This window comes from Aureobasidium subglaciale (genome assembly GCF_000721755.1).
Source record: "Aureobasidium subglaciale EXF-2481 unplaced genomic scaffold scaffold_41, whole genome shotgun sequence".
Taxonomy (NCBI): Eukaryota; Fungi; Ascomycota; class Dothideomycetes; order Dothideales; family Saccotheciaceae; genus Aureobasidium; species Aureobasidium subglaciale.
Genome location: NW_013566954.1, coordinates 23027 through 35916, shown reverse-complemented (window position 1 = coordinate 35916; position 12890 = coordinate 23027). Strand labels below are relative to the sequence as shown.

Below are 12890 nucleotides of genomic sequence, written 5' to 3'. Positions count from 1 at the left end.
GCAACAATACGTCTCACGATTGAGCCTGCACTTGCATGACTGAGGTTGAACCTTCACCAAGCCCTTCTTACCCCTCATCTATATGACAGGGATGTCGGAAATCTGTACCACTCGTGTGGACAGCCGTCAATGGTAAGACCCGAACCAAAGATGTGGGATGACGAAGCGTGGGGGACGAGGAATTTTTTATCAGATCTACGTTGCAAAACCCGGTATTGCTCCCGCCCAGGATTTACGCTTATCCCACGAGGATAGAGCCGGACACTTCTAACTTGGAATCGAACAGAGACCAAGCGCGTTCACCCATATTCGGAGGCAACCTTGAACGTTGAGCAACACCATGTGTTGATCGCACTACAAACTCGTCGTGCTCAAGTCCTAATCCACTTCAATCCGCACGTACAAACGTTTGGCGTCTTTTTAAAAGTCCAGAAACGGAATGTGCATGCATGTTGCAGCGCAGAGCCGGAGACGTTACAAGCTGGCGAGTACGCTATTGCGCAGCTCCGACTGACTACATGCAACTTGATGTCAACAGGTGGATCCGCCAGCGTTGCTTTTGATCGAGCGCTGGACTGGATCGGAATGGCACGGCCCGATCTACGACCAAACATCCATGCACTTTACCCCACACTTACCCAAAGAGGCTCTTGCTGATCTGCACTTCCTGCAAGACACTCCGCGTTACTCAATTGGGACTTGTCGAGTACGTGGACGTTGCTCAGACATGTGCAAGACCGCTCTGTGAAGCGTGGAGAGCTACATGCCGATGCGGTTCTTCGGTATCGCAGCCAGGTACCATCGTCAAGGGGAACATATCGCTTGCTCGTGGACTCGACATGGGCACCTGCAGAATCTTGAGGTCACTTGCAGCCTAGACCAATCAGAGGAGCTGAGGACGGTACTTCTGTGTATATCAGCTCGCTATGCTCGACTCAAGACCCTCTTGCCTGGGGACGTGAGCGGCTAGTAAGACGCTTCAAAGCTTCGACCTCAATGTCACTATGTCACTCTGACATGTTCGTACGAATACATCTAGCGTCCGCTGTGTTGTCAATCTCCGGCTGTGCTCATCGCATCATACAGGGACAAGATCTACGAAGAGCTTCCCTCAGAGTTCAGGACTGGCATGAGAGGTGAGATCCACTGCAGATCTACTCTCTCCATACCTCGCTGAATTTGTCAGTCGCGGTACGATGACCCTGAGCAACGACGTCAATGATGGCTTGGAGTGAGGAAATGCTGTAGCCTCTTGCTGAAGCTCTAGCTATATAAGCGGTCCTTCTTCTGTGCTATCTTCATCTCATATCTCATCCACAACATTCATCCTCATTCACATCCACTCATCTCATCATGGCTACACAACAAGTCGAACAGAAGCCAGACTCTCCCATCGAGGGTAGCTTCAGTATGGACAAGCTTCGTGCCGCCCTCCCTGTAGATGCTGTCCTCAGCAGATCTCAGTCCATGTACTCCAATGTTGGCGGTGGCTTCTCTTCTAGCTCGGCCTCTGGTGGCTCAGCTTCATACCGCTCCATGCGCCGCTCAACCTCCAGTGCCTCTCGCCGCCGTGGCTCGTTGGCATCCTCCTCTTTCCGTAACTCGTTGGCCATTGAGAACAGTGGTCAGGCTGAGGGCAAGTTCTTTGCCTTCCTCGACATGGTTGCCAACGCTTCCAAGGAGGCCATTTCGTTGAAGGAGCTTTGGTCGCAGATGGCCGCTGAACGTCGCAACTTCGCTGCCGAGCGTGAGGAGCTTCGTGAGCAGATTGAAGAGGTCACCTATGAGCTCGAGACCAAGCAGCAGGACAACAACAGATACGATGGCGAAGTTGCTGAGTCCAAGGAGAAGGCTCGTGCTATCTCTATCGAGCTTACCACCGCCATCAACAGACTTGCTGCTGAGAAGAACAAGCTTACTGAGCGTGACTCGCACATTGAGCGTCTGCGCAACGAGCTTATCGGTCAGCAGGAGCTTCAGTCTACTTTCCGCTCCCAGATCGACCGCCTGAAGGCCGAGTACCAGTCTCACGAGACTCTATTCAAGTCCATGCAGGATGACCGTGACGGTGCAAGAGAAGATGCCGACAGATACCAGCGTGGTCTCCAGAGAGTCACCCAGGAGCGCACCGAGATTACCTCCAGACTCGAGGAGGTCCAGACTGCTCTGGAGACTCTCCGCAAAGAAGCCGTCATCTCCGCCGAGCGTCTGAGAAAATACGAACTCGACCAAGACGAGAAGATTCACGAGATCAACCGTCTCAAGGAAGAGCTTCGCAAGTCTCGCAGCAGAGAAGAAGAGTCCGGCTCCGAGCTTCTGATCATCTCCGAGAAGTTCAGCCAGTCCAACCGCGACATCAGCAAGCTCAAGGACACTCTCAGAACCGTTGAAGGCGAGCGCGATGAACTCACCCACATCGTCGACGTCAAGAACCGCGAGATCAAATCCACAATCGCCAGACACGACGAGGTGCAAACTCTCCTTCTCGAGAAGACCACCCAACTCGACGCCCTCCGTCGCGAACTCTCTCTCTTCGAAGATCGCCTCCGCAGCGCAGAGCTCGAAAGAGATGAAAAGCACGAAGCCTTCGAGCACTCCCGCGAGCAACACAAACTCGTCATCATCACCCGCGACGAATTGTCCAACGAACTCATCACCGCTCAAGGCAAAGTCGACGCCGCAAAGCGCCAAATCAACCTCCTCACCGAGACCGCCACAAAGACTGAACAAGTCATCATCGACACTCGCGCCGAAATCACAAACCTAAACAGCACAGTCAAGGCTCTCGAACGCGAACGTCTGGACTGGCAAAAGAAAAACACCACCCTCACCGATCAACTCGTAGAACTCAAAGGCCGCATCGTAATCCTCACCCAACAAATCCACGATACTTGTTCAGAGCGCGAATCCCTCCGCGACGAACTCCGCCGCTCTCACCAAGAATTGGAAGAATTCACCGAAACTCTCACCACAGATGAAAGCGCAGAATACGAATTCGAGCTCGAAAACATGAGGACTATGCTCCGTAGAGCACAAGAGCAAAAAGAACAAGCCATTTCCGCTCGTGCATCTGCTGATAGAGAAAGAGATGAAGTGTATGCCAAATACGAGGCTAAATGTCGTGAAATGGAGAGATTTGAAGAAGAGGCTAGTGCGAGGATGCGTGAGGTGTCTGCGGCTTCGGGGAGTGGGAAGAGTAGTAGTAGTACTACCACCACCAAGAGGAGCAGGGTTTCTGGTGCTAGTAGCTCTATGCAGCAGAGTAGTGGGGAGCAGCAGTCTTCTTCCTCCTCCTGATTTTGGTTTGGGACTCAGCGCGGGATTCTGCAGATCGAGGTAAAAGAGGTAATGGCTAGAGATGAATGATGGTTAATTATTTGATTGTTATGCTATAATTGTTTTTGGACGAAATATACATTTTCTTGACATTCATTGGGTTCCTCCTCCAAAGGAAAAATCATTCCCAATATGAGCGAGCCACCAGGCTGATCGAGATCTTCAGTAAGAGCTTGTAGAGTGTTTTTTCTGTGGCTTCATCACAAGAGACCCTATCATGAGGATCGATGAGATTGCGACGAGTGGCAAAGAGGCTCTGAAAGTATTTTCGGCGATACCGAGTCGTTAGCATGGGGTGTTGTTTGTGCTAAATTTGCGAGCAGAGTTGACTCATGACACCGCGGAAGAGTAATAAGTAGTTTCTCGTTTGTACGTCGCTCATTTTCCAGTGTGAGCGCAGCCTCGGCCCAGATCATGCATCTCAGCTCGGTTGGCAGCGCGGCGATTCTGATACCAAGAAGATCGGTAGCCATGATCCTGCGGGAGACTGGCTGAGAATAATTAAGTCACCGGAAGTGTTATCAAATATTCGGCGCGAAGGACGGAGATCTTTCTGAAATAGTCCCAAAGTGACTCATGTAATCAGACTCATCAGCGCAACTATGAATTGGCCAGCATGACTCAGACCAGACAGCGAGTTTTTGATCAAAACCACGATTCTTCCTTGACAGGTGCGTAAAAGGGTATCGGTATGGCCTTGGGCTTCATCTTCTCGGGCTCGTGCCTACATGAAAATTCGTAATGTCCAGATCCGACCACAGCACCAGTCTCCTCTGCTTCGCCTAAGATCTTCCTTGTCTGCTGATCAGGCATGACAACGTTTGCAGTTGTGTTTGGCGGTACCACGATTGATAGCTTGAATTCGCCGTCATTGATTCGCCAGGTGCAGCTCAGACGTCCGTAGGGCGTATCATGCTTGACGTCAGCCCACGTGAGTGAGCCACCGGGAACAGGCCGAATAAGTAAACGCTTCCAACCAGGTTCTAGAGGGCTAATGCCGCCCACGACCTCATGCAGCCAATTGACAATAGAGCCTAACGCGTAGTGATTGAAGCTCGTCATTTCTCCGGGATTGACGCTTCCATCGGGTGACATACTGTTCCAGCGTTCCCAAATAGTGGTAGCTCCCATGGTGATAGGGTAAAGCCAAGATGGGCACTCTTTCTCAAATAGCATCCGGTAAGCTAGATTCTGCAGGCCGACGGAAGACAATGCGTGTGTGATGATTGGAGTTCCAGCAAATCCAGTGGCTACCTTGAAATCCGCTAGCTTGACTGCTCGCTCAAGTCTGGCTGCTGCTACCTTGACTTGATCTGCGTTCTTGAACAGATCGAACACAATCGCCAAGGCTAGGCCGGTCTGTGTATCTGCGACCAGAAGGCCATCAATAGTGACGTATTTTCTGCTGAAGACTTTCTTCAGCCGCTTGAAGTCGAGTGTATATCTGGCGGCTTCCCCTTTTTGTCCAAGAACCTCGCTGATCTCACTCATCAGTCGAGTAACGTGCAGAAGGTATGCGTCGGCGACGAATGTCCCGTCAGTCTTTGCTTCTCCAGGTCTATCAGGTGGTGCGCTGGGATCTAGCCAATCACCAAGTTGATGGAAAGAGGGATCCCACAAATCATCAGCACCTCTTCTGACACCGTGGTCAATCCACATCTGCATGCTCGAATACTGGCGTCTCAAAAATTCGAGATCACCGAAAGAGCGATACAGCGCCCAAGGAAGCAAGATAACAACATCATCCCATACTGCTTGAGGGAAGTTGCCCCACGAGTTGTCTCCTTTGTCTGATGCTAGGATGTTGGGCACGACGAAAGGCGGTATACCATCATGTGATGCCTGTTCAGATGCAACGTCATCTAGCCAGCTTCCAAGCATAGCACTTGTGTTAAATAAGAAGTTTGCGGACGAGCCAAAGACTTGTATGTCGCCTGTCCATCCCAGACGCTCATCACGCTGTGGACAATCTGTCGGTATTGATAAGAAGTTTCCTCGCATACTCCAAACCGTGTTCTCATGAAGCTTGTTGATCAGCGGGTCAGAGCAAGAGAACCACCCAGTACGCTCCATATCTGTGTGCATGACAAGCGCTTCAATGTTGTTCATAGACAATGGATATTCTTCGTCGGATGAAGACCAGCCTTCGACTTCGACGTATCGAAAGCCATGGAAGATGTGCTGTGGAGACCAGTCTTTGATGAGAGTTCCGTTCGAGATGATTGTATCCGTTGCTGCGGCGCTTCTAAGAGGACGTACGCCAAGCTCGCCATCTTCCATGACCTCTGCATGACGAAAGACAATCTTGTGGTCAAGAGGTTGTTGTAGACGCTTGATGAGCAGCTTACCGACGAGATTTTGACCGAAATCAACGATGAGTCTACCAGAAACACTCTCGAAAATTCGTGTAGGCATGATGTGCTCTGTCACACGGACAGGTGGAAATTCGGTTGGTACAAGCTTGCCGCTCGTGGAAGGCAGAACCTTTGTGGTTTGCCAGTTCGAGTTCGAGGTACCTGATCCAGCTTCACTCCAGTCATTATCTTCCTCTCTCGCATCATAAATCTCGCCATCGTATATCTCGCTGCTGAGAAGAGGTCCGTAGCCACATTCCCAAGTATCGTCTGACACAACAGTGACCGCGGTTTCTGCTGCCTCGATATCGAGCTGAGCGAAAACACCAAGTTCTTTGCCATAAAGGTGTCTTTGCCGAGCCCAACCTAGTCGACCTGCGTACCATCCTTCTGCGACTTCCACACCAATGACGTTTCGCCCAGGCTGCAGAAGCTTCCTCACGTCGTGAGTCTGGTACAGATGGCGATGCATGTAACTAGTCCATCCAGGTGCCATCTCCTCGTCTCCGACACGCTGACCGTTGATGAACACTTTGAACACGCCAGATGCGGTGATGTATAGCTTTGCCTTATCAACGATATGCTCAAACTCGGGCAGCTCGAACATTCTTCTGAATCGGAGCGGCCGCAGAGAGCTGTCGGTGATCTGAAAATGCGACGATCCGATGAACTGAGCAGAAAGCGAGCTCTGAGGCGGCACGAAATTGATCACAGTCTCTTCAGACCACAGCGAGTTTGCCGCGACGCCATCCTCATCCACACCATCAACACGTACTTTGACCCTGCAAGTTGAGCTCCATAGCGACAAAGAGTTTCCAGGCCAGGGTATTAGCACTGAATCCGAGCTTTGAGTGCTGAGCTCCTCATGAGGTTGACCCCAGGCAGATATTTTGAATGTGTATTGAGTTTGATGCCAGCCTTTCAGCGTGTCGTCGGCTTCAAAACTCCACGAAAGCCTTGGTTGAACGATCCCGGTATGTACGATGGCAGTGTTGTGATGCTCGACTAGCGGCCTCGACGTTCTGATTTTAGCCATGACGGTTCTGCAGGTGCGTCGATTGCAAGATTTTGCATGGCACGAAGGCACGATGTCCCTCAGTGACAGATCACCGTAGACCGATAATAAGCGTGTGATTCGCTGTCTTGTTGATGGTCTCGCGTGGAGAGTGACTGTGCATTGCGAAAGCTCCAGGTCATCTTTGCGGTTATGGAAGTCAAGTGAAGAGTGCTTGCCAATAAAGGCGGTTCATCGCGGGGTTTCCTCGGTACTTCGGACAATCTTGGCCCGACAAGCGGCGGCTCCTTTCTAAATTGCGAACGTGGCCGTTTCTGTCCTGTTCAAAATCAACAATGCCACCATCAAAGTCACATTTACAACGGTGTGAAGTTCAAGTGATGTGAAGCAGCGACTCACTGATCGCATCTGTTTCATTATAGTCGTTATGATATCGCACATCTAAACCAAGTAACGGAAGCCCCTTTGCATCATTGAGATGTCTGTAACCTCGGCTCTCTTCATCAAAGCTCTCAAGCGCTCTGGCGACAGATGTGTACCTTCGTTCTCCAACTCCTCCAGAGCTTTGTTCTGTCTCATCAAATACCAACGAAGAACGTTTGCAAGGATGAATCCGCCCACCAACAAGCCAGCCGCAATGCCGAGTCCGGGACGGTAGTGAGGTGCATCCCCGATGGGGTAAGTGAAAGATGTCCAGATAGAAGTCGAGTTTCCCAGAGCGTTCATAATGGCCAACGCAGCAGCACGCTTGGCAGGGGGTCTGGGGATTGAGCTTGAAATCCAGGCGAATTGCGTTCCGTTGATGGTGAAGACGAACATCATCAAGAAGAACGAAAAGTAGCGAGGGCCGAAGCCTTCGGTGGTCATGAAAACGACCATACCGATGATTGCCAACGGAATTGGGTAGATGAAGAACCAGAAACGGTTGGACATCTTGTCCGACATCCAGGAATGGAAAAGCGACCAGCACATCATGAAGATGTATGGTGGTGCGACCAAGAGCAAGGAGATGAAGGGGTCGTATCCAAGGGACCTTGTAAGCGAAGGGAAGAAGTTCTGAAAGCCAGCAGCACCAGTGATGCAGAAGTACATCAAGGCGAGGAGGTATGTCTTGGGATCTGCGACCGCCAACTTCAGACCCTTCAGTTGCGACATACCACCTTCCTCATCCTTATCGGCTTCAGCAGCATCAAGAGCAAGACGCTTGGTAGCAACATGTCTCATCTCGGGCGATAGCCTTTTCCAGGTCTCGGGGAAGTCGGGCAACATGAAGACGACAATGATACCAACGCCGATGGTGATGACACCCTCAATGATGTAAAGCCTGCATCTCAAGTTAGTGATGGATTTTTACTATCCTGAGCCAGAAAACCTTACCACTGCCATGCTGCGAGTCCGTTGTGATTGTTCAGACCTCTAAGAATACCGGCAGCAATCAAGCTGCCAAAAGCACCACTGAGCAGAGATCCGGCGTAGAACAAGGACATCCTCAAATTCAGCTCTTTCTTTGTGTACCACTTCGAGAGGTAAAACAGGATGCCAGGGAAGAATGGAGCCTCGACGAAACCAAGAATAAGTCTGCAGGCGAGAATACCGGCAAAGTTGTGGACCATACTGGTCACTGCCGATACAAGACCCCAAGCGATGATGAAGAAGCCGAGATACCATGAAGGGCGACCGCAGTAGTTGAGCAACAAGTTCGACCTAAAAGGAACCCAGTCAGCAAACGACCCTTATTTTCGGGCTTCTCGATTTCAACTTACGGTAGCTGGGCTACAATATATGAGACGAAGAAGAGGGAGAGACCGATCTGGTATTGATTTCCAGTGAGACCCAAGTCTCTTTCAAGACCTTGCAGGCGAGCGGCTGCGTAATTATTACTAACGCACTGTCAGTGGTCTGCCCTGCAAATTGGACGCTCAAGCAGGTCTGCTCACCGATCGATATAGTTCATCAAATACACCAAAACCACCAGCGGCATAATTAAAAGATCAATCTTCTTGCGCAACTTCTTCTCGACCTCCAACTCCTCAGGAGTCAACACATTTGCGTCGTTGGGCACACCCTCCACAAACTCCTGATGCTTGCTGTACGACTTCTCATCCAAGAGATCATCATGATGATGGGTATGCGACGCCATATTCGGCGACGAGTAGAAAATTGTAAAGAGAAGCAGAGGAACACTGACAACGACCCAAAATAACGAAGAAACCCCCAAGCGCTTATATATGCAACCTCAACGTGGCCATGGCTTTCCGCCCAGACCTGGACCCAAGGCACTAGCTACAGAAACCGTTGTGGGTTTTCTAGGATGCACCCCCGCACAAGGCAGATCTGGGGTTAAACTATCGCGGGGTTGGCAGTCTTTTGACTGGGGTGCACGCGGCGGTTAGCGTGACATGCGCCTTTGTCTCTTTTTCTTGCTCGAGCCTGTTGGTCTGTTTTGTTCGGAAGAGGGTGACTGTCGCCCGTCCCTTACAAGCTCGACAGCTGTGGTACTGGACCGGACAGACGGCCCGACTGAAGTCCTGTGTAACAACCAACCTACGCTCTCTTCTTATCACGTCGCGACCTTGCAACTCTTCCACATACAGCAAAAGCAGCAAAGCAGAGGGGAAAGTAAACCGAATCAGCCAAGCAGACTTTGACAACGAGAAAGCAAAACCAGCCATCGGCCTCCGACGCCGTACCTCCACGCCGAACAACCCCGGTGTGGGGTACGGAGTTCGGCCTCCCTTTACGGTGAGAACACCGAACCCTCCCCAAAATATGTACATCACATGGTTCACGCATCATCTCGTGTGAATCAAACTTTATCTCCACTTCCCCTCCTTCTCTGGCGGCTTCTCCAATCTTTCGAACACTCCTCCACGAAGATTTCTGGTGACTACAGCGGTCATGAGAGGAAATGGACGGTCGCGAATGTGGTTACAGCAAGCTTTGGTGCCTCATGGCTTGTCATTTAGGCAAGACTTCTGGAGGCGTTGTTTGTCGGGCGAGCGCGGGTGCGCGGGACCGAAACGTGCAGGTCTTGGTATGATGGTAGAGGCATGACTTGTCAAGCCTCGTCGACTTGGCGGCTTACCTCCCTGCTCGGGTACGTTGACAACTTGAGAGTGTTGCTGAATGTGATAGCATGCCGGTATTTTACGACGAGGAACACAATGTTTGGGATACGACATCATCATCTGGCCATTCCATGAATGCCAGACCTTGCTCGCAGAAGAAAAGCATTACATTACCCAATGCCAAGGGGCCTCGAAGATCACCTCTTTCCCTCTCGAACGCACTACTGACTCTTGGTCCTCACACTTGCGTTGTGCTGCTCCCCTACCCTGCCTGCGGTCTAGCAAGGCGCGACGAGCGACGAGGTGCTTTCCTCAGCTCTTCTCTTTCCTCGGCTCGTTTCTTCTTCTTCTCGTCTTTCGTTTTCGCGCGTTGCCTTGTTCTCTCCTCCTCTCTCTTCGCTTCCCTCTCCGCTTCCTGCCTCTGTTCCTTCTCTTCCTCTCGCTGTCGCATCACCCTCTCAGCTTCTCGTGCTGCGGTCTGGATTCCAAGATACTCAGATAGACCCACGCGTACTTCTTCCTGACCGTGGAGCTCGACACTCGTGACATGCCAAAAGTTCGCTCTCAAACCTCTACGCCTTTGGGCGTTATCAATCTGGTAGCCTTCGCTCATTACGCACTGCTCAAGGAACATGTGATTCACGATGTACGAGAGTACACGATCCCATACTCCCGAGATTACCACGCCTGTGAGCTTCAGCCCCTTCAAAGATCTGCGGTTGGTCATCAGGCATCGTACGAGAGCGGTCTCAGACAAGGTTACCTTTGTCAAAGAGAGATTTTGAAGCGCATTGAACGCCGAAGACAGGACCTCCTTAGGCAACTTCGACAGGTGGGAGGCGAAGGGTCCGCAGTCTGAAGACAGTGAGAAGGTTTTCAGATCTTCGGAGTTGTACTGGACAACGACTGACAGCGCTTCTAGCCCTTCATAATTCAGTCGGCCATCTCTTGTGCAACACTCGAGCTCCACAGCGAACTCCTCGGCTTGGGTGAGGATTGTCTGGTGTTTCTGCCTGAAAGATGCGATGCTTTGAGGTGTCACGCTGTACTGCGGATGGTAATCAAGTGCGCCGACACCGATGATCACTTTTCCTACTTTACATTCGCTCACCGAGGCAGCTGCCATCATGAATCCCAGAGTTGGGATAAGATCAGGCGTCGAGGCTCTCAGATGGGATTGTAAGTTCTTTCCTTTGAACATCTTTCTGAGACCAATAGGTGAGTGAGAAGTCGTAGTGCGCTGCGAGGCAATGGCGATAGGCTTGTCAAATACTTTGAGAGCGTCAAAGATATCTGTCAGGATTTCGTGTAGCAGTCCAGAAGCCGTAAAGTCTGTTCTTCAACGATGATATCCATGAGCCATTGCAACTCGCCCTTAGCGGTCTTCATCTTCTTGCCGTCTCCCGCATTTAGACCGTGCGTCAAGTCTTTGGCTCTGTCAGAGAGCAAGCACTTGTTGACGCGAGCGTTGAGCAGTTGTACTTTCTTCCCCTGGGGTCCGAAGACAGGATGACGACAGATATCCACCAGGGCCTCCAGGCTCTCCTTGGTGACCATGACGAAAGGATCTTGGAAGTAGCGTTTCGCAAACTCTTTCGTAGCAATTGCATGAAGCTCTTTACAGCTGACCCGGACAGCAGCCAAGTTGTTTGCTGAGAGAGTCTTGTCGGCAAAGACCATGGCAAGGACTTCATTGGGCATGGACAGGATGAATAGGTCGCTGGGAGGAGCCGAGATGACCATGACTGCTTCCAGACTCTCCTTTGTGACCATCTTGAGCGGCTTCTGAGGGTAGTGTTCCACGAACACTTTGGCAGCAATGGCGTGTAATCTTCGAAAACCGAGTAGGAGAGCGGCGATGTCATGGACGGCGAGGTCCGTGTGGGCGAAGATCATGGCGAGGAATTTGTCGGGGAGGGAGAGAAGACCTGACGAGGTGGAACGATGAGGAGATTGCGTGGTAGCATCCATGACAGAAGTAGCGATGGGTGGGATGTTGACGGTTCTGAGTGGCTTCCTGATAGAAGAGGCTCAGTCAGTAAGTGCTAGAGAAGGGAAAAGTGGAAAGAACGTACATGGTTGTTAATCGTGAGTGTATGAGACTGTAGTCCGATGGCGTCTCCAGCGTCAAGTGCCGGAGAGGAGAGTCGTTGTCGATAGGAAGCACGAAGGTCGAGATGCTGTGGGGATGATAAGAAGTGTCGCCAGCCTCGAGCAAAACCAGAGGTGAGATGACTTATAGGTAGGGGGAAGGTACATGGAACTCAATGTCGACGAGTGGTTGATTGGAAAAAGGAATAGAGAGGTGAGAGGGCGGCAGAAGGAACAAGTACGAGCCGGTAACACATTGTGTGACGCGCCGTATTGCGAATGTTGTGTTAATCTACAAAGTAGGTGATAGGCTTGAGTCAGATGGCCCAACACTTTCACAGCTTCCAGGAGCGTCGACAGCTGTCTTCCTCTTGCTTTGCCAACCTCGGGTGTGTCTCACATTCAGAGATGGAAGATTCTGTGTGTTTTGTAAGCAATTGATTGCTGCATAGATGACCTAGAATACAAGGATATGTGGGTAAGATGGATTCGCAACGCAAGTGTTTTCTCTCTACTTCCATTGTCTCCAGACTCACGTGCCCTCGATTTTTCTTCTTGATACACGCGCAGTGTCTCTCCGTTATCCTCAATATCCATCGAAAGCTTGAATGTTTGACTTTTGAATCCTTCTCTCCTCCAAGCAATCCGTCAAAGAGAAATCTTTTCTACTTCGTCTTCGCTGTTCCAGCAATTAGGTTCTCACTGGGGTTAGATTGTCATATCACAGACGACTTTGCGTCTCTGTCTTCTTGGTTTACCGGTCAAATCTCTTCGTTCGAATCCTAAGAAGGTCCCCACCATCTTCAACGCTTTCCTTGCCGCTGAACCGAATGCTCCTTTTGTGCCAGCACTTGAGAAAGAAAAGTCCGTTTCCCGACTTGTTGTTTGAATTGATCTCGAAGAAACTCCTCATGTGTAGTTTCTCTAGCTTGAGCTCCTTGCGCATCCACAGGTAGCACTCCTTCCAAGATTCAAGCAGAGTGATACCGACAATTCGACTTCCTGAAGGGCGCCACTGTGGTGCTG

General features: G+C 50.9%; 5 protein-coding genes across 5 annotated transcripts; 1 reads left to right on the top strand and 4 right to left on the bottom strand.

Annotated features, from left to right (window-relative positions):
- Nucleotides 1–1506: 1506 nt before the first annotated feature.
- On the top strand, nucleotides 1507–3192 carry AUEXF2481DRAFT_52341 (uncharacterized protein; the record flags this gene model as incomplete). The annotated part of the gene is made up of 1 exon (XM_013483523.1): nucleotides 1507–3192. A coding segment is annotated over one exon (1686 nt), but the record flags the coding sequence as incomplete, so codon positions are not given.
- Nucleotides 3193–3981: 789 nt separating this feature from the next.
- AUEXF2481DRAFT_71252 (glycoside hydrolase family 78 protein) lies at nucleotides 3982–6726 on the bottom strand (the record flags this gene model as incomplete). Its single annotated transcript, XM_013483526.1, has 1 exon — nucleotides 3982–6726. One exon carries the CDS (start codon nucleotides 6724–6726, stop codon nucleotides 3982–3984), a length of 2745 nt encoding a protein of 914 aa, XP_013338980.1.
- A 362-nt stretch (nucleotides 6727–7088) lies between these two features.
- Nucleotides 7089–8888, bottom strand: AUEXF2481DRAFT_45026 (uncharacterized protein). The gene is made up of 4 exons (XM_013483507.1): nucleotides 8643–8888; nucleotides 8469–8585; nucleotides 8083–8409; nucleotides 7089–8029 (listed from the first exon to the last, which is right to left on the bottom strand). The coding sequence occupies exons 1-4, from the start codon at nucleotides 8843–8845 to the stop codon at nucleotides 7147–7149; spliced, it is 1530 nt and encodes a 509-aa protein (XP_013338961.1). The 5' UTR covers nucleotides 8846–8888; the 3' UTR covers nucleotides 7089–7146.
- An 870-nt stretch (nucleotides 8889–9758) lies between these two features.
- AUEXF2481DRAFT_568017 (uncharacterized protein) lies at nucleotides 9759–11163 on the bottom strand. Its single transcript, XM_013483540.1, has one exon. It carries the CDS (start codon nucleotides 10972–10974, stop codon nucleotides 10036–10038), a length of 939 nt encoding a protein of 312 aa, XP_013338994.1. The 5' UTR covers nucleotides 10975–11163; the 3' UTR covers nucleotides 9759–10035.
- On the bottom strand, nucleotides 10887–11950 carry AUEXF2481DRAFT_568038 (uncharacterized protein). Its single transcript, XM_013483539.1, has one exon. It carries the CDS (start codon nucleotides 11742–11744, stop codon nucleotides 11070–11072), a length of 675 nt encoding a protein of 224 aa, XP_013338993.1. The 5' UTR covers nucleotides 11745–11950; the 3' UTR covers nucleotides 10887–11069.
- Nucleotides 11951–12890: the final 940 nt, after the last annotated feature.